This window comes from Vespa crabro, chromosome 12 (assembly GCF_910589235.1).
Source record: "Vespa crabro chromosome 12, iyVesCrab1.2, whole genome shotgun sequence".
NCBI classification, from domain to species: domain Eukaryota; kingdom Metazoa; phylum Arthropoda; class Insecta; order Hymenoptera; family Vespidae; genus Vespa; species Vespa crabro.
The window spans coordinates 2,533,358-2,557,820 of NC_060966.1; the positions used below are offsets into that span (position 1 = coordinate 2,533,358).

A 24,463-nucleotide genomic window follows, 5' to 3' on the forward strand; every position below is an offset into this window, starting at 1 on the left:
CCATAACGAAGTGTGGTCAGTCATACGCTTTTCGAACTGTGAAAACATTCGTCCAAAAGAAATTCATCCTCGAATTACAAATGTAAATAGATAATATGTATATGACCACAAGCTAGGTGTCCTGGTGTGATTTTTCACGATAATGCTTATTCTTCTATGCATTTGAAGACTAAAAACATTCTTGAACACTTTAAACGTGAGGTATTGCAGTATCCTGCTTACAGTTTGGACTTAGCTATTTTAAATCTGATATGCAACGATGTTTATGAGATTATATATACCTAAAAAGTTTAAAAATATGTTTTGAAATAAGTATTTTTATTCAACAGTATGATTTTTTAAGCATATTTTCGGAAAATTTCATCAGAAAATTTCCAAAATCGACAAAGTTACAGTCCTTTGAAATCGATCTTGTCGAGTTTTGTAACTGACAAATGTATAGTCCTTAATAATCGGCTGCTTCACTTTGAAAATTACTACCTGAACATTTTAGGTTAGAGGAACATGTAAGGATAAGTATGAATCATTCACTTTTGAATAAATACTAATTTTTGCGAAAATGATCAAAATGAATCGATCGAAAATTACAGAAGAAGAAAACAATAATTTACAGGATAGCGCATTGTCCAACAATGGTTAAATGAACTTGTAGCGGAAGTTGTATGATGAAGGTATAAAAAAAATCATCCCATGTTACTATAAGTAAATAGGTAAATAGGTACGGCGAATATATAGAAAAGTAACTAAGTATTTGTTTACAAATAAAGTTATGTTACAGACAAAGAAAACTTTTTAAAAAGATTTATATTGTAGTAATTTCAAAATGGATATTACACTTTAAACGACCCTCGTATATATTTATATAAAAATATTATATTTTTATTATTCCTTAGGCGTAACATATCGTACGAAACTATTATAATCGATTGAAAATATGTTTAACGAAGTATACAAATTTGATTATAACATTAATTATGTAATATATTTCATATAAATTTAATTTAAAACCTGAATGAATAGATATGATCAAAACGCAAAGTATGCTATTATAAGATAATCATTTCACATCAATTATCTATCGAAAATGTAACATCGAAAAATTTAATACTTCTAAAACATTTTTAGTTATATAAGTATAATATGGAATAAATAAGCATTGTCGGAATAATGGAAAGATTCAATTATAATGCCGATTTTCAAAAAGGAAGACAAAATAAACTGTAATGATTATCGGAGCATCTCACTTTTACCTACATACTATAAAATTTTATCGAATATTTTCTTGACGAGGCTTGTACAATATGTAGATGAAATAATTAGGGATCATCAATGTGGTTTTAGAAGAAATAGATCGATTACATCTTAATATTCGACAAATTTTGGAGAAAAAATGGAAATTTGATCAAAGTGTACATTAGCTTTACATTGATTTCAAAAAAACGTATGATACGATGAAACAGAGAGAAATTGTTTGAAATTTTGATTTGGCTGAGGAAACCTAAAAAATTGGTTAGCATAGTTTAAATCTATTAGAAAGATACTGGAGGTAGAATAAATGACAAAATCAAAAATACTTACTTTTAGTACTTACAGCAGATTAAAGTAGAGAAATGCACTGTCGCCTCTATTATTTAATGTAGTATTGGAATATGTCGTTAAAGAAATCCAGAAAAGTGAAGTTAGTCTGCGGTTGAACGGTATAATACAAATGTTAATATATTCAAATACAGATAATAAAAAAACACTAATTAATAATATTAAAACTCTGAACGATATTGACGTTGTCGGTAATAATTTACGAGTTATAAACATTTATGATTCACGTGATGTTTTGTAATATTTCTTAAACTTTTCTTTCTTTTTACATAAAACGTTGAGGATTTAATTGACGGAATATGATGTACCATCGATATTTTTTTCCTTTTATGAGTAAAAATAAACTTTTCTATAATCAGAATACAAGTACTCAAAACGATTCCAATTAGGATAAAGATAAGAAGTGATATTACGCTGGTTACGGGAACCGGTTGATGCTTTATCATATCATTGGATTTCTTTTCAAATGGTAAATTTTTCAAACGACTCATAATGCCATTGCCGAAAAATTTCTGCAACCTAAAACGAGCAAGTGTTTTAACGTATGATAAATAAAAATTGACTTTATTCGTTACTTGCATTCTTACTGAAAATTGATGACGTTAGTGAATGGATTGTGCTTAGATAAAATCATAGCAATACTATTTACATGTCCTGTATCAATACGAACTACATTGCATGGAATTTCCAGATTTACTGGCGTATTGTGTTGAATTGAGTAGATTGCTAGCTTCTGATTTTTACAAATCTATAATTTAATGACGGTTATTAATAATAAAATTACATATAAAGTGTAAAGAAGTAACGCAATGAAACTTCAGATATTAATTCCTCATACGTAGAGAAGCAAAAAAAATAGATCCGGAAAAGCTTAATTTATGAGTTAGAAGATTTCCAACAGAACACCAGTTTCAAATTCAAATACATAACTGTGTCTTTTGAATTTTTTGTTGTAGTGAAAATCTTTTACACTTGAAGATAGACTATTGTATTCACATTCATAAATGTATTTATTTTTGAACGTCTTTGGAACTTAATATTCATGAAGAAGATGAAAATTTCCAACATTTCATGTAAAAAAATATCGAAAAAGTGTATCATAATATCAGCAAATAAAATGGAGTATACCAGGACACACACCTAAGTCTTGAAGGTCTTATAACTCAGAAATTAAGCACTTCGATATCCATGTTGTCCAGATAGAACCTATCTTTTCTTCTGTATTTATGAGAAATCCATTCTTGAAGATTCGCTGCGTGATTTCGTTACATTTTGTATATATAAATATTATTTAATTTTTTTTTGTAAAACTTTATCGTACTCTCTTATATGCTTCTTGTTCAGTAAGGGGCAATTTTTTATCTTCTAACATCAACTTCATCAATTTCTTTGCGAGTGGATCTCTCGAATTCTACAAATAAATATTTTTCTTCATCTTTATTTCACTTAATATACTTATTGTTTTATATATACATACCTATACTCACATGAAAAAACATCGATTACAAATATGCATGCAGCGTCACGTACATATTATACTCACTGCAAACTTATCATAATAAGCCGAACCACGAACGACGGCAAGTTGGTAAGTACCATCTTCAACGAAGCTCTCTAATGAATGAAAAGGTAAAATGTGGGTAGTGGACGTTAAGAAACTTATCAAAGCTGCTGAATAAGCGGCCGATAAGACGGTAACCAAAAGAAATAAAGAGAAGTATGCTATTCTTAGCGAAGATCTAACAGGAAAATCTATATCAAAGGAATATTTTGTATAAATATAACTATTAAAAAAATGAAATTAAACGAAAATCAAGAATTATTGAATCAAACCTGCTAGTCCCTGTTGGCACAATATGCCACAAATCTCCAGAAAATTATCGATGAATAAACATCCTATTTTACGATCAGTACCATTATGTATTTTGAGAAAAATAAATAAGATTGATGAAGCTATTAATATTCCAAGAATAGCAATCCAAACAGAATTAGTGAAAGTCTATAAAATAACAATTTCATAATTCATGAAAGCTAAAGCATGAAAAAGTGAATAATAACAAATTTAATTGCAAATAATCGTACTAAAAAGTGAGATGACCATTTAATCCCGAATTTTTCTGGTTCTTGAATAACAAGAAGGTTTTTGGTGTATGTAATAGGAAGAGTGAAGTCAACAACATTCAATCTGGCACTGGTAATAGAAAAACCTGAAAGAGAAATATCGGCACGTCCAGAATATAATTCTGCAATTGCTCCAGACCAAGTCTGTTTATTTGGATTCCATCTTCCGAACTCTTCTACCTCCGAGACAATGTCGAAACTAACGTTGAGAGTAATACAAATTTGATTTAATAGCTCACTGAAAATACCACCTAATTCGCTATTTTTTTTTACGTTAATGAAAGATGAACCCTATAAAAGAAAAAAGAATAGACATAAAGAAAACGAAAAATAATTTTTTAAAATAGAAAATAGAAAACGTATCCAGAAATAAATATTTTACCTTAACTGTAACAGCTTTCATGATCAAACCCTGTAAATTATATCTTCTGTCGTAAAGAGAATTTGTAACCATTTTAGTGATTCCTTTCTCTAAGTTCCATATAGCTACGTCATTGATCTCGATTAGATTCGTATCGACCGAATACCATTCCCGTAAAATATTTTCCGTACCACAACGGACTAACATTTCTGAGTCGAATTTTAGATGAAATATATTACCTGGTGGATTGTGACAATAATCGAAACCATGTTCCTTGTAAATGAATATTACTAGCCACATAGCTGAAGACATGTCAAAGGTACTTGTTGCTAAAGAGAACGCATTAATCGCGTTGTTATTAGAGATCACTGCTATGTAATACGGTCGTACAATTTGTTTTACGTAGTACGATGATTTGTGCAATTGTGAAAAATGCAAATTCGTGCTCGCAATCCCTTCACGAGAAAGTGCACGTCTCCATTTGAAAATCATCGTTGTCATTTCCATCTCTAAGAAAGAAGAATATTAATATCATGGAAATGAAGAGAAGGAAATGAGAAATATCTTTACCTTTTATAGATTCATAGTGTAAGAAAATTACAGATTTCGATGCGGATAATTTGCAAATATCTAAAATGAAAGGTGTTTGTTTGTCGGCGTTGAAAAAATCTTGCGATTTTGCATTTTTTGGAAGAAAAAGAAAGACGAGTATGTTTAATCGAATAAGGAACATTATTTCTCAAGTTAAACGGATCGATTACTACGGTCTGTAAAAATTCATGAGAAAATGTTTACACATCACAAAATGTACGGTGCACATAAAGTATAAAGCGCCTGAGTTTCTAAACTATTGAAAAAATTATTGTCGCTTATTTTAGTCGGTTATTCGTTTACTCCGAGAATCGTACAGATCGAAGTGCTCGCGACGTATATTTGTACTGTGCATATTCGCGATAATTCTATCTTTGCTAGCATATTATCGATTAAAAACGTTCATTTTCCTCTTTTATTACTTTTTTTTCTTTGGTGTGTGAATATACAGGGTGTCCGTCCATAAATGATCGTACAAATATTTTGTGACTGGTTTCAGTTACAAGAAATTTAATAATAGAAATTTGCAGGTTTCTGGTTCATCAAAGAGTACCTAATTATTTTATTTTACTCATGACCTTTTTGAGTTATGAAGGTCAATATAATTTTTATTTGTAGATGTCTACAATTTTTTCGTACAATTATATAATAGCTAATTTGGTAATTCATTAGCAATTGAAATTATGTGTAACATTTGCAGCTATGCATCGTTTATAATATAATCGGCATCTTATCGAACTATACTGTAATATAATTTATATTTCATGATATACAAATATATTATTTAGAAATCAAGCAGCTATCTACTTTGATATATTAAAGATCAGTACTTGTAAACAATTTCTAAATATTACTTAATCAGTCGACTATTTTGCAAATTGCAGTAGGAGAAGCAACTACTTTAATATATAAGATGCAAAATATTTTGTAAACTATACGTAGTGGTAATTTTTTACACGATATGATTTTGATTGCAAAGGACCACTACTATATAAATATGTATAAGACTTATAAATATTTTGGAAAAAACTATGTTGATCTTCATAAATTGAGTAGGTTACAAAAAAAAAAAGATCTTTATATGCATTTTGTAGCTAACTCGGAGCTATGTATCTTTCTCTTATTAAATTTTTTTGTAAGTTCAATCAGTCACGAGATATTTGTTCAGACATTCGTGAAAGAACACCTTATGTATCGTCCATATTTTTGAATCTCTCTACATAGACACGTTTCACAACTATTGTAGATACGATTGTAAAATATTAATAAAAATTATAAAAATTTCACTTCCATTGAAATAGTTTAATGGATGTTTTGATCGATATAAACGTGTAAGGACTTGATTGATTGATATAGTGTGACAATTAGATATAAAGCCTTAATTGAATAAATATATTACTTATGAGAATTTCACTTCCTTTGAAATAATTTAATGGACTTTCCAATCAATATAGACTAGTAAAAACTTGATAAAGTGTGGTGCGACCAACACATGAAAAGACTTATTTCAACAAATATATACGGTAATCATTTAGAAAATAATAAAGTTGCACACACACTCTTTATATATCAGTAAGATTTTAATCAAACGCGTTGTTCGATTTGGCCGTCAAAATAGTAGGTCTAGCAATAACAGTAGCGTTTAAAAAATACACATATCGAAATTCTACTATTATGCTTCTTATGGACAGTAAATCGGATTACGAAGTTATATGAGGTCATAGTATAGATAAAATGGAACCATATATCAAACTGATTAAATCACTCAAATTATTTAGGTGAATATCGAACTGAAATTTTGTATTATGAAAAAAATCGTAAATTGTATTGTACATACGCAAAAATATATTACACATTCATAATTTATATGGATGCATAAATTTGTACTGATTTAAAGGTAACATAACGAAAATGTATTGCACAGCAACTGATAAATTTACTTTTAAAATTCATAAAATGTTTCTCAAATATTTCGGATAAACTTACTTCTATAGGCTATATCTATGAGCAAATACAGTCATATCAGTCGTGGTGATATTACCATAATAAAATTACATTACAACACATTGCAGGATCCTACGTTACGGTTATTATTATAGTTATTATTAAATCTATGAAAAATGTAAATGACCAAAATGTATGTAACTGTTTACGAATATAGATATATAAAAATTTTATACTTTTCGGTAAGAAATAAGGTAAGAAAAGAATTTTCATGTAATTTATTTTTCACCGATCTACATTTTCCCATTGAGTTCATTGAATTTATCTCTGTTAAACTTGGTTTATACAAAAAAAATACAAAATAGTTAATTGTAATGCTTCAATTCTTTTGGTAATTTGCTCCATCTCAATGTCTCTACAATTTTTATATTTCCTTTAGTAATCTAGTAGAAAATAATCATGTAAATTGAATAATTTAAATTCTAAAGAATAAAGAATCCAATCATTTTTCATTATGTTTCTTAAAAATACTATCTAAAAGGAATTATGAATTGTTATCGCGAAATATTCTTACCTATTGTGTTAATCAAGACAACTTTATCTAAACAAAAAGTTATTGTTCGTCTATAGTCCTTATACTCTCAGTTAGAAAACAATGCTGTATTGTTATAATGAAAGATTAACTGGAATTGCATAATATTTTATTATATTTTTATTATATTTTTTATAATGAAATTAAATAACAAATAAAATTTTAATTTAAAATATCACTATTCCTGTTTATAACTCGCGCGAACCTCAATTAGAAAATTTAGATTATAAATCATATTAAATTTTGCGTTTAAGTAACTTATTAAATATTATCGTAAGATATTATTGTTAGCTCATGCGCTTGAAATATCGGTGAGAATTGAAAATATCGCCGATGAGATCTAACCTTCGCTTTTCAAATGATGAAAACCATCTTTGAAAGAAAATTCACCGTCAAATTATAACTATGTAAAAGAGATGCATAGAACCGTAATTGAAACATCCTACTATCTGATGTTTCTCCACAGTAATACTTGTCCTCATGTGGCTCTGAATATTAAGGAAGCTTATGAAACTTTAAATGGGATGTATTGGTGAATCCTGCAGTCTAGACAAATTTTCAACCAATTACAATTTTTTTGCAAAATGTGTGGCGAATAAATATTGCATTCAATTTCTAAGTTGCGGACACGTCCTCATTTTTTCAATATCCAATAACTTTTTGTACTCACAAAAACCGACTCATTTTCCTGAACAAGATTTAATATCATTGCGCCATACATACAAATTCGACAGGTCATGTTCATGGGCAATATGAGATTTTCGAACAAATTGTAAAAATTTTTGTCTCAGTAAATAATATTGAACATCAATTACTAAGAAACATTGATGATGATCACTACATCAAAATTCATATCAAAAGAAAAAGAAATCATTGATCAAGGTACTTAATGGACTCGTTATTATTTAACAAGCGTAATATTAAGATATGGTTACAATAACGATAATTTTTTTTTATCGTTTTTACGACATTACAATTGATTAATCTTTCTTTATTAATACGAACGAAAATGAAGTACGAAAAAATGAAGTAAGTAAAGGATATAGTCACTTGTAGCGAAGTATTTTAACAATACTGGTAGCTTTGCTGCAATCGAAAGTCAATCCAAACGTATTGAATAGCAGACGATAGTCCTCATGTGTACGTTTTCCTGTGGTTTGCACAGTAGGAGCTACAAATAGGTTTATCGGTATTTATTTAATTTCTATTTACTACGTATATCCCTTTATGTTACTATATTAAATGTATATTAAATATAGTAATGCATATTAAAAATGATAATAATTAAATAATATATTAAAAATAGATCTGACAGGCAATGTGTTAAATGGCACTAGTAGCGCTAATGTTATTATTTATTTACTTTTAAACACAAAACATATTGCGATTTACACAAAGTGACAATGTAATAAATTATGAGAATATCCTTGTAGCTAATAATGATAAGATTGTATTTTTTTAAAATAACTACATTTATTAAAAGCAATGAGAAACAATGTAGTAACTAAAAAAGTCTAACATTTTATATTAATAGTAATAGATTTTTCGCAAATGGACTGCATTATAATATAGCAAACATGAGTAATGAATTAATACACATTTACTTGGATAGCTGCTGATTTAGGTTTTGAGATAAGTTAATGGAAGAGTATGTTACCAAAAATAAAATAAAAAACAAATTATTGGTATGTGCACAAGTATTCACCCATAATATTGTATCTATGTTGTGTGTTGAGAAAACAAGAATATAGCAGTATTTTTAACTATAGCAAAATGCCGCAGAACCTGATAAAACCAGCGAATTATTAGTTTTTTAATGAGTTATTTGATAATGTAAATTCGAGAATTATTCAAATTAATCATATAAAAAATTAATAATTTTCTTTCCCATAGAATTAAGTCATTTATGTATTTTTATTATATAATTTAATATATTTATAAATATTATTTATTTAAATATTTATATATTTATAAATTATTTAAATTATATAATGTTGATCTACTCAGGTCAGCTCTGAATGTTTTCTCTCATTCGCTCTCTCTCTTAAAGTAAATTTCTTCTTTTTTCCATAAACAAACACTCTTCGTAAAAGACAAATCACGCTATCTTTTACTAGTATCGACTTACCTCACATATGCACACACATACACACGACTAATTAGGTCTAGAACCTTCCATTTCTTCCATCCCTTCCATCCCAATTGTCGATCGACACATCTCTCTCTCCCACATACATGATTAATTAATCTTCCATGGAAGCTTCCATCCTACATAAATATATATTTATTTTTAATTATTATAATAAAAATATAAGTATGTATATTATAACTACGTGTTTAAAAGAAAAAGAAATTTAATAAATAAAACAAGGACTACCTATTTGAAATTAACAAATAACAGATAATCTCTTTTAATAAAATATTCACATATTTCGTAACGTTTGCGAATCATGTCCAGCCAGACACCTCTTAGAAAACAAACAACCCATTGTTATGTGTCAAAGTTTCTGGATACCTAGAAACAACATTCTAATTCTGAGTTCACTTCGAACTCCTCTCTTCGAAGTCAGTTCCTAACAATATGTATATATATAAAAAATTAAATCACTATAGATTGTCAGTTCAGCAATTTCGTGAATTTTGAACATAATTTAAAATAAGAGAACTAGTCAAAATCATGTAATCAAAAATTATGATTAATTTATTAACTTCTAATCATGTAATGATTTCTGTTTCAATTAAGTTTGAATCAATAATTTATTTGTAAGAACAATTCTAATAAATTAATTATTTAGTTTAATATGAGCTTATATGCGAGTAATAGGTAATTTATGTGCTTTCGGTAGATTTATTTATTATTGTTGCGCATGAGAATTATCTCTTGACAGGAGCTGAATACGGCAGCGGTATGTTACATAAAATAAAACCTTTTTTCTACCATAATGGATATATATTGAAATTATTGTTATTTACATACAAAAAAATAATATTTTTATATTGTACATATTAGTCAATAATAACCAATTCTATTAAATCGTAAAGTACTGAAGAATTGAAGCTATATCGAGATATATATGAACATACTTTTCAATGTATAAATACGCATTGCTATTCCCAATGAAATATTAATTAACCGTTACACGATTTAGAAATGACTGATTTATGATCACAAATTATAAAAATAATTAGAATTAATGATTTACCTTAGTAATAATTAATTGATTAATGATTATAATATATATAATATCATTCAATAATATATTACAGATATAATTAAAAAAATTACAGTCCTAACTCTACTTAAGAGAGTTATTCGATCTACAGGTACTGAATGTTCTAAACACGTAGTGTGTTAATGTTTTGTTGCATTTTTACAAAATATATATGTAAAGAAAGTATACTTTCTTAAGTTAGATTTGCCGCGCTTCTCATGTCCCGCCCTTCGATTAACTTTTGTTATTTACAAGTTGAGCCGTTAAGATTTTGAAGAAAAACGGGCATTAGGAAATAGGATGTACGTGAGATTACTAAGAAATTTCATAAAGAATATATTAAATAAAATTTAAATAGTGAATAATAAATGTAAATTGTCGTTTCTTTGTTCACAGGTAAGACTTTAAATAGCAAATAATTGCTAATTAATAAATAAAGACTTATAACTTTGTTCACAGAGAAAAATATTTTTGTTTATCACTCTCATATAATACATTCGAGATATTATATACATATATATAAATATATATATATATATATATATATATATATATATATATATATATATGTTTACATATATATATATTATTACATATATATATATATTTACACATATATATCTATGCGTGATCATGCATCATGATTGCTCTCATAAGATATTTGACACGCAGATGTGATCATTTTAACTTGCTCTAAATAGGAAAATAAGTATATTGGAAAAAATGAAAAAATGTAATTCGATTATACTACTCAACCAAGATTCATATATGAAAAATAGCGAATGTAATATTTTTTTTGCTATGAAATATGTAGATATATCATATCTCGTGCAAGTACGAAAAATGGAAACAATTCGAAATAATGAAATTATGTGTATTTGGATTTGATAAATAATGAAAATGTATTAAACATATGTCTACACGTATAATATAATGACAAAATACCATTTAAATTTAAAACTGTATTAAATAATGTAAAAGTTTAGGTATGCGTGCGTGTGTTTCTATTCCATTTGAAATTTATAATCAAAATATAAATTTCGTTCAGAAGAAATATTGTTGTTACCGTTAATACTTTACGCATGTACATTTACGATTCTTGTTATTTTGAGCAATACTTGTTATATTTTTCTTCATTTCCTAACTAAATAATTAAAATTCAGATGATTTACTCGACGGAATGTCATGTTCCATCGACATCTTCTTCCTTTTACGAACAAAAATAAGCATTTCTGTAATCAGAATACAAGTACTCAAAAGGATATCAATTTGGATGAAGATAAGAAGTAATATTATGCAGATTGGAGTAATCAGTTGATGCTTGATCATATCATTGGATTTCTTTTTAAATGACAAATTTACAAAATGTATTATTGTATTATTATTATTATACATATTATTTACGCATCCTATTTCAACGCAAATCGCATTGCAAGTGTAACGAAATTATGCGGTGAAACTTTAGGAATAAATTTCTCATATCTGAGAGAAGAAAAAAATAGACTCTATTAACATGGGTTTGAAAATGCTTAATTTTTGAATTATAAGATTGATCTTACAATTAACGCAATCCAATATGTTTACTTCATTTGCTGAAATAAAATCCGAGAAACTAGTTACAATAGATTCAAATATGCAACGTGTTTGACGATCTTCTTGTTGTAATGAACTTCATCATCCGCAAATGGATTATTATAATCACAATCATAAGTAGGCATATTTTGGAGCGTGTTCAGAACGCAGTGAGATGACTAATTGAGACTTGTCTTCAAGAAGGTAAATATTTCGAATGTACTTATATATTTCATGTTAGAAAATATGAATAGATAATGATAATTACAGTAAATTAACATAATTAGAATATATTATTAACATGCTTGAAAGCCTTATAACTGAAAAATTTCCGGACTCAAGTTGATAGAACTAATAATTTTCTTCTCTACGTAAAAGGAATCCATTTCTGAAATTATTTCGTGTAGTTTCGTTGCATTTTGTTTATGTAAATGTCATTTAATTTTTTTTTATAATACTTCATCGAACACGCATAAATCCTTCTAGTGCAGTAGGATCTTGCTCAGGGAAGGTAACGGGATTTGGTATTTACGGCAATGAACTTTCGAGTTCTTCATTTCATATTACTAGATATATATAATACTTTTTAAACAATTTTATTGTATAACATAGATAGATATATTAATATATTATATTTAATAACATAATATACATTGCGATTGATTCAAATCACGTGAAATTTCACACGCTGTTACAATAAAATTGACTCGCTCTAAATAGAAAATTGAAGAACTTGAGGAAACGTTTATTAGTTATATTGCTTAATCACAACTCACACATAAAATATGGTCAATGAAATTTTTTTCATCACAATTAAATATATAGCTAAATCATATTTTTAATGCAAATAGGCAAAATAGAAACAGATCGAGAGAGTTAAAATATGAGTATAATTACATCTACACTTACAATATGATGAAAAAATTCTACTTCAATTCAAAATTGTAGTAAATAAAATAAAAGATTAGATATGCGTATGCGTGTTTTTATTCCATTAGAGAATTATAATCAGAATATAAAAATTCTTTGAGAACGAACCTTGACGTAGCCGTTAATAATTTACGAGTTATAAACATTTACGATTCACGTGATGTTATGTAATATTTCTTAAACTTTTCTTCTTTTTTACATAAAACGTTGAAGATTTAATCAACGGAATATGATGTACCATCGATATTTTTTTTCTTTTATGAGTAAAAATAAACTTTTCCATAATCAGAATACAAGTACTCAAAACGATACCAATTAGGATAAAGATAAAAAGTGACATTACGCTGGTTAGGGGAACCGGTTGATGCTTTATCATATCATTGGATTTCTTTTCAAATAGTGAATATTTTAAACGACTCATAATGCCATTGTCGAAAAATTTCTGCAACCTAAAACGAGCAAGTGTTTTAACATACGATAAATAAAAATTTACCTTATACGATACTTGCGTTCTTACTGAAAATTGATGACGTTAGTGAATGGATTGTGCTTAGATAAAATCATAGCAATACAATTTATATGTCCTGTATCAATATGAACTACATTGCATGGAATTTCCAGATTTACTGGCGTATTGTGTTGAATTGAGTAGATTGCTAGCTTCTGATTTTTACAAATCTATAATTTAATGACGGTTATTAATAATAAAATTACATATAAAGTGTAAAGAAGTAACGCAGTGAAACTTCAGATATTAATTCTTCATATGTAGAGAAGCAAAAAAAAATAGATCCGGAAAAACTTAATTTATGAGTTAGAAGATTTCCAACGGAACACCAGTTGAATCAAATTCAAATACATAACTGTGTCTCTTGAATTTTTTGTTGTAGTGAAAATCTTTTACATTTGAAGATAAACTATTGTATTAACATTCATAAATGTATTTATTTTTTAACGTCTTTGGAACTTAATATTCATGAAGAAGATGAACATTTCCAACATTTCATGTAAAAAAATATCGAAAAAGTGTATCATAATATCAGCAAATAAAATGGAATATACCAGGACACACACCTAAGTCTTGAAGGTCTTATAACTCAGAAATTAAGCACTTCGATATCCATGTTGTCCAGATAGAACCTATCTTTTCTTCTGTATTTATGAGAAATCCATTCTTGAAAATTCGCTGCGTGATTTCGTTACATTTTGTATATATAAATATTATTTAATTTTTTTTTTTGTAAAACTTTATCGTACTCTCTTATATGCTTCTTGTTCAGTAAGGGGCAATTTTTTATCTTCTAACATCAACTTCATCAATTTTTTCGCGAGTGGATCTCTCGAATTCTACAAATAAATATTTTTCTTCATCTTTATTCCACTTAATATACTTATTGTTTTGTATATACATATTTATACCCACATGAAAGAACATCGATTACAAATATGCATGCAGCGTCACGTACGTATTATACTTACTGCAAATTTATCATAATAAGCCGAACCACGAACGACGGCAAGTTGGTAAGTACCATCTTCAACGAAGCTCTCTAATGAATGAAAAGGTAAAATGTGGGTAGTGGACGTTAAGAAGCTTATCAAACCTGCTGAATAAGCGGCCGATAAGACGGTAACCAAAAGAAATAAAGAGAAGTATGCTATTCTTAGCGAAGATCTAACAGGAAAATCTATATCAAAGGAATATTTTGTATAAATATAACTATTAAAAAAATGAAACTAAACGAAAATCATGAAATATTGAATCAAACCTGCTAGTCCCTGTTGGCACAATATGCCACAAATCTCTAGAAAATTATCGATGAATAAACATCCTATTTTACGATCAGTACCATTATGTATTTTGAGAAAAATAAATAAGATTGATGAAGCTATTAATATTCCAAGGATAGCAATCCAAACAGAATTAGTGAAAGTCTATAAAATAATAATTTCATAATTTATGAAAGCTAATGCATGAAAAAGTGAATAATAACAAATTTGATTGCAAATAATCGTACTAAAAAGTGAGATGACCATTTAATCCCGAATTTTTCTGGTTCTTGCATAACAAGAAGGTTTTTGGTGTATGAAATAGGAAGAGTGAAGTCAACAACATTCAATCTGGCACTGGTAATAGAAAAACCTGAAAGAGAAATATCGGCACGTCCAGAATATAATTCTGCAATTGCTCCAGACCAAGTCTGTTTATTTGGATTCCATCTTCCGAATTCTTCTACTTCCGAGACAATGTCGAAACTAACGTTGAGAGTAATACAAATTTGATTTAATAGCTCACTGAAAATACCACCTAATTCGCTATTTTTTTTTACGTTAATGAAAGATGAACCCTATAAAAGAAAAAAGAATAGACATAAAGAAAACGAAAAATAATTTTTTAAAATAGAAAATAGAAAACGTATCCAGAAATAAATATTTTACCTTAACTGTAACAGCTTTCATGATCAAACCCTGTAAATTATATCTTCTGTCGTAAAGAGAATTTGTAACCATTTTAGTGATTCCTTTCTCTAAGTTCCATATAGCTACGTCATTGATCTCGATTAGATTCGTATCGACCGAATACCATTCCCGTAAAATATTTTCCGTACCACAACGGACTAACATTTCTGAGTCGAATTTTAGATGAAATATATTACCTGGTGGATTGTGACAATAATCGAAACCATGTTCCTTGTAAATGAATATTACTAGCCACATAGCTGAAGACATGTCAAAGGTACTTGTTGCTAAAGAGAACGCATTAATCGCGTTGTTATTAGAGATCACTGCTATGTAATACGGTCGTACAATTTGTTTTACGTAGTACGATGATTTGTGCAATTGTGAAAAATGCAAATTCGTGCTCGCAATCCCTTCACGAGAAAGTGCACGTCTCCATTTGAAAATCATCGTTGTCATTTCCATCTCTAAGAAAGAAGAATATTAATATCATGGAAATGAAGAGAAGGAAATGAGAAATATCTTTACCTTTTATAGATTCATAGTGTAAGAAAATTACAGATTTCGATGCGGATAATTTGCAAATATCTAAAATGAAAGGTGTTTGTTTGTCGGCGTTGAAAAAATCTTGCGATTTTGCATTTTTTGGAAGAAAAAGAAAGACGAGTATGTTTAATCGAATAAGGAACATTATTTCTCAAGTTAAACGGATCGATTACTACGGTCTGTAAAAATTCATGAGAAAATGTTTACACATCACAAAATGTACGGTGCACATAAAGTATAAAGCGCCTGAGTTTCTAAACTATTGAAAAAATTATTGTCGCTTATTTTAGTCGGTTATTCGTTTACTCCGAGAATCGTACAGATCGAAGTGCTCGCGACGTATATTTGTACTGTGCATATTCGCGATAATTCTATCTTTGCTAGCATATTATCGATTAAAAACGTTCATTTTCCTCTTTTATTACTTTTTTTTCTTTGGTGTGTGAATATACAGGGTGTCCGTCCATAAATGATCGTACAAATATTTTGTGACTGGTTTCAGTTACAAGAAATTTAATAATAGAAATTTGCAGGTTTCTGGTTCATCAAAGAGTACCTAATTATTTTATTTTACTCATGACCTTTTTGAGTTATGAAGGTCAATATAATTTTTATTTGTAGATGTCTACAATTTTTTCGTACAATTATATAATAGCTAATTTGGTAATTCATTAGCAATTGAAATTATGTGTAACATTTGCAGCTATGCATCGTTTATAATATAATCGGCATCTTATCGAACTATACTGTAATATAATTTATATTTCATGATATACAAATATATTATTTAGAAATCAAGCAGCTATCTACTTTGATATATTAAAGATCAGTACTTGTAAACAATTTCTAAATATTACTTAATCAGTCGACTATTTTGCAAATTGCAGTAGGAGAAGCAACTACTTTAATATATAAGATGCAAAATATTTTGTAAACTATACGTAGTGGTAATTTTTTACACGATATGATTTTGATTGCAAAGGACCACTACTATATAAATATGTATAAGACTTATAAATATTTTGGAAAAAACTATGTTGATCTTCATAAATTGAGTAGGTTACAAAAAAAAAAAGATCTTTATATGCATTTTGTAGCTAACTCGGAGCTATGTATCTTTCTCTTATTAAATTTTTTTGTAAGTTCAATCAGTCACGAGATATTTGTTCAGACATTCGTGAAAGAACACCTTATGTATCGTCCATATTTTTGAATCTCTCTACATAGACACGTTTCACAACTATTGTAGATACGATTGTAAAATATTAATAAAAATTATAAAAATTTCACTTCCATTGAAATAGTTTAATGGATGTTTTGATCGATATAAACGTGTAAGGACTTGATTGATTGATATAGTGTGACAATTAGATATAAAGCCTTAATTGAATAAATATATTACTTATGAGAATTTCACTTCCTTTGAAATAATTTAATGGACTTTCCAATCAATATAGACTAGTAAAAACTTGATAAAGTGTGGTGCGACCAACACATGAAAAGACTTATTTCAACAAATATATACGGTAATCATTTAGAAAATAATAAAGTTGCACACACACTCTTTATATATCAGTAAGATTTTAATCAAACGCGTTGTTCGATTTGGCCGTCAAAATAGTAGGTCTAGCAATAACAGTAGCGTTTAAAAAATACACATATCGAAATTCTACTATTATGCTTCTTATGGACAGTAAATCGGATTACGAAGTTATATGAGGTCATAGTATAGATAAAATGGAACCATATATCAAACTGATTAAATCACTCAAATTATTTAGGTGAATATCGAACTGAAATTTTGTATTATGAAAAAAATCGTAAATTGTATTGTACATACGCAAAAATATATTACACATTCATAATTTATATGGATGCATAAATTTGTACTGATTTAAAGGTAACATAACGAAAATGTATTGCACAGCAACTGATAAATTTACTTTTAAAATTCATAAAATGTTTCTCAAATATTTCGGATAAACTTACTTCTATAGGCTATATCTATGAGCAAATACAGTCATATCAGTCGTGGTGATATTACCATAATAAAATTACATTACAACACATTGCAGGATCCTACGTTACGGTTATTATTATAGTTATTATTAAATCTATGAAAAATGTAAATGACCAAAATGTATGTAACTGTTTACGAATATAGATATATAAAAATTTTATACTTTTCGGTAAGAAATAAGGTAAGAAAAGAATTTTCATGTAATTTATTTTTCACCGATCTACATTTTCCCATTGAGTTCATTGAATTTATCTCTGTTAAACTTGGTTTATACAAAAAAAATACAAAATAGTTAATTGTAATGCTTCAATTCTTTTGGTAATTTGCTCCATCTCAATGTCTCTACAATTTTTATATTTCCTTTAGTAATCTAGTAGAAAATAATCATGTAAATTGAATAATTTAAATTCTAAAGAATAAAGAATCCAATCATTTTTCATTATGTTTCTTAAAAATACTATCTAAAAGGAATTATGAATTGTTATCGCGAAATATTCTTACCTATTGTGTTAATCAAGACAACTTTATCTAAACAAAAAGTTATTGTTCGTCTATAGTCCTTATACTCTCAGTTAGAAAACAATGCTGTATTGTTATAATGAAAGATTAACTGGAATTGCATAATATTTTATTATATTTTTATTATATTTTTTATAATGAAATTAAATAACAAATAAAATTTTAATTTAAAATATCACTATTCCTGTTTATAACTCGCGCGAACCTCAATTAGAAAATTTAGATTATAAATCATATTAAATTTTGCGTTTAAGTAACTTATTAAATATTATCGTAAGATATTATTGTTAGCTCATGCGCTTGAAATATCGGTGAGAATTGAAAATATCGCCGATGAGATCTAACCTTCGCTTTTCAAATGATGAAAACCATCTTTGAAAGAAAATTCACCGTCAAATTATAACTATGTAAAAGAGATGCATAGAACCGTAATTGAAACATCCTACTATCTGATGTTTCTCCACAGTAATACTTGTCCTCATGTGGCTCTGAATATTAAGGAAGCTTATGAAACTTTAAATGGGATGTATTGGTGAATCCTGCAGTCTAGACAAATTTTCAACCAATTACAATTTTTTTGCAAAATGTGTGGCGAATAAATATTGCATTCAATTTCTAAGTTGCGGACACGTCCTCATTTTTTCAATATCCAATAACTTTTTGTACTCACAAAAACCGACTCATTTTCCTGAACAAGATTTAATATCATTGCGCCATACATACAAATTCGACAGGTCATGTTCATGGGCAATATGAGATTTTCGAACAAATTGTAAAAATTTTTGTCTCAGTAAATAATATTGAACATCAATTACTAAGAAACATTGATGATGATCACTACATCAAAATTCATATCAAAAGAAAAAGAAATCATTGATCAAGGTACTTAATGGACTCGTTATTATTTAACAAGCGTAATATTAAGATATGGTTACAATAACGATAATTTTTTTTTATCGTTTTTACGACATTACAATTGATTAATCTTTCTTTATTAATACGAACGAAAATGAAGTACGAAAAAATGAAGTAAGTAAAGGATATAGTCACTTGTAGCGAAGTATTTTAACAATACTGGTAGCTTTGCTGCAATCGAAAGTCAATCCAAACGTATTGAATAGCAGACGATAGTCCTCATGTGTACGTTTTCCTGTGGTTTGCACAGTAGGAGCTACAAATAGGTTTATCGGTATTTATTTAATTTCTATTTACTACGTATATCCCTTTATGTTACTATATTAAATGTATATTAAATATAGTAATGCATATTAAAAATGATAATAATTAAATAATATATTAAAAATAGATCTGACAGGCAATGTGTTAAATGGCACTAGTAGCGCTAATGTTATTATTTATTTACTTTTAAACACAAAACATATTGCGATTTACACAAAGTGACAATGTAATAAATTATGAGAATATCCTTGTAGCTAATAATGATAAGATTGTATTTTTTTAAAATAACTACATTTATTAAAAGCAATGAGAAACAATGTAGTAACTAAAAAAGTCTAACATTTTATATTAATAGTAATAGATTTTTCGCAAATGGACTGCATTATAATATAGCAAACATGAGTAATGAATTAATACACATTTACTTGGATAGCTGCTGATTTAGGTTTTGAGATAAGTTAATGGAAGAGTATGTTACCAAAAATAAAATAAAAAACAAATTATTGGTATGTGCACAAGTATTCACCCATAATATTGTATCTATGTTGTGTGTTGAGAAAACAAGAATATAGCAGTATTTTTAACTATAGCAAAATGCCGCAGAACCTGATAAAACCAGCGAATTATTAGTTTTTTAATGAGTTATTTGATAATGTAAATTCGAGAATTATTCAAATTAATCATATAAAAAATTAATAATTTTCTTTCCCATAGAATTAAGTCATTTATGTATTTTTATTATATAATTTAATATATTTATAAATATTATTTATTTAAATATTTATATATTTATAAATTATTTAAATTATATAATGTTGATCTACTCAGGTCAGCTCTGAATGTTTTCTCTCATTCGCTCTCTCTCTTAAAGTAAATTTCTTCTTTTTTCCATAAACAAACACTCTTCGTAAAAGACAAATCACGCTATCTTTTACTAGTATCGACTTACCTCACATATGCACACACATACACACGACTAATTAGGTCTAGAACCTTCCATTTCTTCCATCCCTTCCATCCCAATTGTCGATCGACACATCTCTCTCTCCCACATACATGATTAATTAATCTTCCATGGAAGCTTCCATCCTACATAAATATATATTTATTTTTAATTATTATAATAAAAATATAAGTATGTATATTATAACTACGTGTTTAAAAGAAAAAGAAATTTAATAAATAAAACAAGGACTACCTATTTGAAATTAACAAATAACAGATAATCTCTTTTAATAAAATATTCACATATTTCGTAACGTTTGCGAATCATGTCCAGCCAGACACCTCTTAGAAAACAAACAACCCATTGTTATGTGTCAAAGTTTCTGGATACCTAGAAACAACATTCTAATTCTGAGTTCACTTCGAACTCCTCTCTTCGAAGTCAGTTCCTAACAATATGTATATATATAAAAAATTAAATCACTATAGATTGTCAGTTCAGCAATTTCGTGAATTTTGAACATAATTTAAAATAAGAGAACTAGTCAAAATCATGTAATCAAAAATTATGATTAATTTATTAACTTCTAATCATGTAATGATTTCTGTTTCAATTAAGTTTGAATCAATAATTTATTTGTAAGAACAATTCTAATAAATTAATTATTTAGTTTAATATGAGCTTATATGCGAGTAATAGGTAATTTATGTGCTTTCGGTAGATTTATTTATTATTGTTGCGCATGAGAATTATCTCTTGACAGGAGCTGAATACGGCAGCGGTATGTTACATAAAATAAAACCTTTTTTCTACCATAATGGATATATATTGAAATTATTGTTATTTACATACAAAAAAATAATATTTTTATATTGTACATATTAGTCAATAATAACCAATTCTATTAAATCGTAAAGTACTGAAGAATTGAAGCTATATCGAGATATATATGAACATACTTTTCAATGTATAAATACGCATTGCTATTCCCAATGAAATATTAATTAACCGTTACACGATTTAGAAATGACTGATTTATGATCACAAATTATAAAAATAATTAGAATTAATGATTTACCTTAGTAATAATTAATTGATTAATGATTATAATATATATAATATCATTCAATAATATATTACAGATATAATTAAAAAAATTACAGTCCTAACTCTACTTAAGAGAGTTATTCGATCTACAGGTACTGAATGTTCTAAACACGTAGTGTGTTAATGTTTTGTTGCATTTTTACAAAATATATATGTAAAGAAAGTATACTTTCTTAAGTTAGATTTGCCGCGCTTCTCATGTCCCGCCCTTCGATTAACTTTTGTTATTTACAAGTTGAGCCGTTAAGATTTTGAAGAAAAACGGGCATTAGGAAATAGGATGTACGTGAGATTACTAAGAAATTTCATAAAGAATATATTAAATAAAATTTAAATAGTGAATAATAAATGTAAATTGTCGTTTCTTTGTTCACAGGTAAGACTTTAAATAGCAAATAATTGCTAATTAATAAATAAAGACTTATAACTTTGTTCACAGAGAAAAATATTTTTGTTTATCACTCTCATATAATACATTCGAGATATTATATACATATATATATATATATATATATATATATATATATATATATATATATATATATATATATGTTTACATATATATATATTATTACATATATATATATATTTACACATATATATCTATGCGTGATCATGCATCATGATTGCTCTCATAAGATATTTGACACGCAGATGTGATCATTTTAACTTGCTCTAAATAGGAAAATAAGTATATTGGAAAAAATGAAAAAATGTAATTCGATTATACTACTCAACCAAGATTCATATATGAAAAATAGCGAATGTAATATTTTTTTTGCTATGAAATATGTAGATATATCATATCTCGTGCAAGTACGAAAAATGGAAACAATTCGAAATAATGAAATTATGTGTATTTGGATTTGATAAATAATGAAAATGTATTAAACATATGTCTACACGTATAATATAATGACAAAATACCATTTAAATTTAAAACTGTATTAAATAATGTAAAAGTTTAGGTATGCGTGCGTGTGTTTCTATTCCATTTGAAATTTATAATCAAAATATAAATTTCGTTCAGAAGAAATATTGTTGTTACCGTTAATACTTTACGCATGTACATTTACGATTCTTGTTATTTTGAGCAATACTTGTTATATTTTTCTTCATTTCCTAACTAAATAATTAAAATTCAGATGATTTACTCGACGGAATGTCATGTTCCATCGACATCTTCTTCCTTTTACGAACAAAAATAAGCATTTCTGTAATCAGAATACAAGTACTCAAAAGGATATCAATTTGGATGAAGATAAGAAGTAATATTATGCAGATTGGAGTAATCAGTTGATGCTTGATCATATCATTGGATTTCTTTTTAAATGACAAATTTACAAAATGTATTATTGTATTATTATTATTATACATATTATTTACGCATCCTATTTCAACGCAAATCGCATTGCAAGTGTAACGAAATTATGCGGTGAAACTTTAGGAATAAATTTCTCATATCTGAGAGAAGAAAAAAATAGACTCTATTAACATGGGTTTGAAAATGCTTAATTTTTGAATTATAAGATTGATCTTACAATTAACGCAATCCAATATGTTTACTTCATTTGCTGAAATAAAATCCGAGAAACTAGTTACAATAGATTCAAATATGCAACGTGTTTGACGATCTTCTTGTTGTAATGAACTTCATCATCCGCAAATGGATTATTATAATCACAATCATAAGTAGGCATATTTTGGAGCGTGTTCAGAACGCAGTGAGATGACTAATTGAGACTTGTCTTCAAGAAGGTAAATATTTCGAATGTACTTATATATTTCATGTTAGAAAATATGAATAGATAATGATAATTACAGTAAATTAACATAATTAGAATATATTATTAACATGCTTGAAAGCCTTATAACTGAAAAATTTCCGGACTCAAGTTGATAGAACTAATAATTTTCTTCTCTACGTAAAAGGAATCCATTTCTGAAATTATTTCGTGTAGTTTCGTTGCATTTTGTTTATGTAAATGTCATTTAATTTTTTTTTATAATACTTCATCGAACACGCATAAATCCTTCTAGTGCAGTAGGATCTTGCTCAGGGAAGGTAACGGGATTTGGTATTTACGGCAATGAACTTTCGAGTTCTTCATTTCATATTACTAGATATATATAATACTTTTTAAACAATTTTATTGTATAACATAGATAGATATATTAATATATTATATTTAATAACATAATATACATTGCGATTGATTCAAATCACGTGAAATTTCACACGCTGTTACAATAAAATTGACTCGCTCTAAATAGAAAATTGAAGAACTTGAGGAAACGTTTATTAGTTATATTGCTTAATCACAACTCACACATAAAATATGGTCAATGAAATTTTTTTCATCACAATTAAATATATAGCTAAATCATATTTTTAATGCAAATAGGCAAAATAGAAACAGATCGAGAGAGTTAAAATATGAGTATAATTACATCTACACTTACAATATGATGAAAAAATTCTACTTCAATTCAAAATTGTAGTAAATAAAATAAAAGATTAGATATGCGTATGCGTGTTTTTATTCCATTAGAGAATTATAATCAGAATATAAAAATTCTTTGAGAACGAACCTTGACGTAGCCGTTAATAATTTACGAGTTATAAACATTTACGATTCACGTGATGTTATGTAATATTTCTTAAACTTTTCTTCTTTTTTACATAAAACGTTGAAGATTTAATCAACGGAATATGATGTACCATCGATATTTTTTTTCTTTTATGAGTAAAAATAAACTTTTCCAT

General features: G+C 27.4%; 2 protein-coding genes across 3 annotated transcripts; both read right to left on the reverse strand.

The window, feature by feature from the left end:
- Positions 1-1,078: 1,078 nt before the first annotated feature.
- On the reverse strand, positions 1,079-4,989 carry LOC124428329 (probable glutamate receptor). Of its 2 annotated transcripts, XM_046972265.1 has the most exons (10): positions 4,649-4,989; positions 4,100-4,587; positions 3,679-4,008; positions 3,430-3,595; positions 3,140-3,348; positions 2,918-3,007; positions 2,184-2,344; positions 1,905-2,115; positions 1,579-1,684; positions 1,079-1,498 (listed from the first exon to the last, which is right to left on the reverse strand). In XM_046972265.1, the coding sequence occupies exons 1-9, from the start codon at positions 4,809-4,811 to the stop codon at positions 1,628-1,630; spliced, it is 1,875 nt and encodes a 624-aa protein (XP_046828221.1). In that variant the 5' UTR covers positions 4,812-4,989; the 3' UTR covers positions 1,079-1,498; positions 1,579-1,627. The 2 variants fall into 2 exon arrangements, with proteins under 2 accessions (XP_046828221.1, XP_046828220.1); XM_046972264.1 differs by lacking the exon at positions 1,079-1,498 and having other exon boundaries at positions 1,607-2,115.
- Positions 4,990-14,377: 9,388 nt separating this feature from the next.
- On the reverse strand, positions 14,378-16,248 carry LOC124428355 (glutamate receptor ionotropic, delta-1-like). Its single transcript, XM_046972299.1, has 5 exons — positions 15,908-16,248; positions 15,359-15,846; positions 14,938-15,267; positions 14,689-14,854; positions 14,378-14,607 (listed from the first exon to the last, which is right to left on the reverse strand). The coding sequence occupies exons 1-5, from the start codon at positions 16,068-16,070 to the stop codon at positions 14,378-14,380; spliced, it is 1,377 nt and encodes a 458-aa protein (XP_046828255.1). The 5' UTR covers positions 16,071-16,248.
- Positions 16,249-24,463: the final 8,215 nt, after the last annotated feature.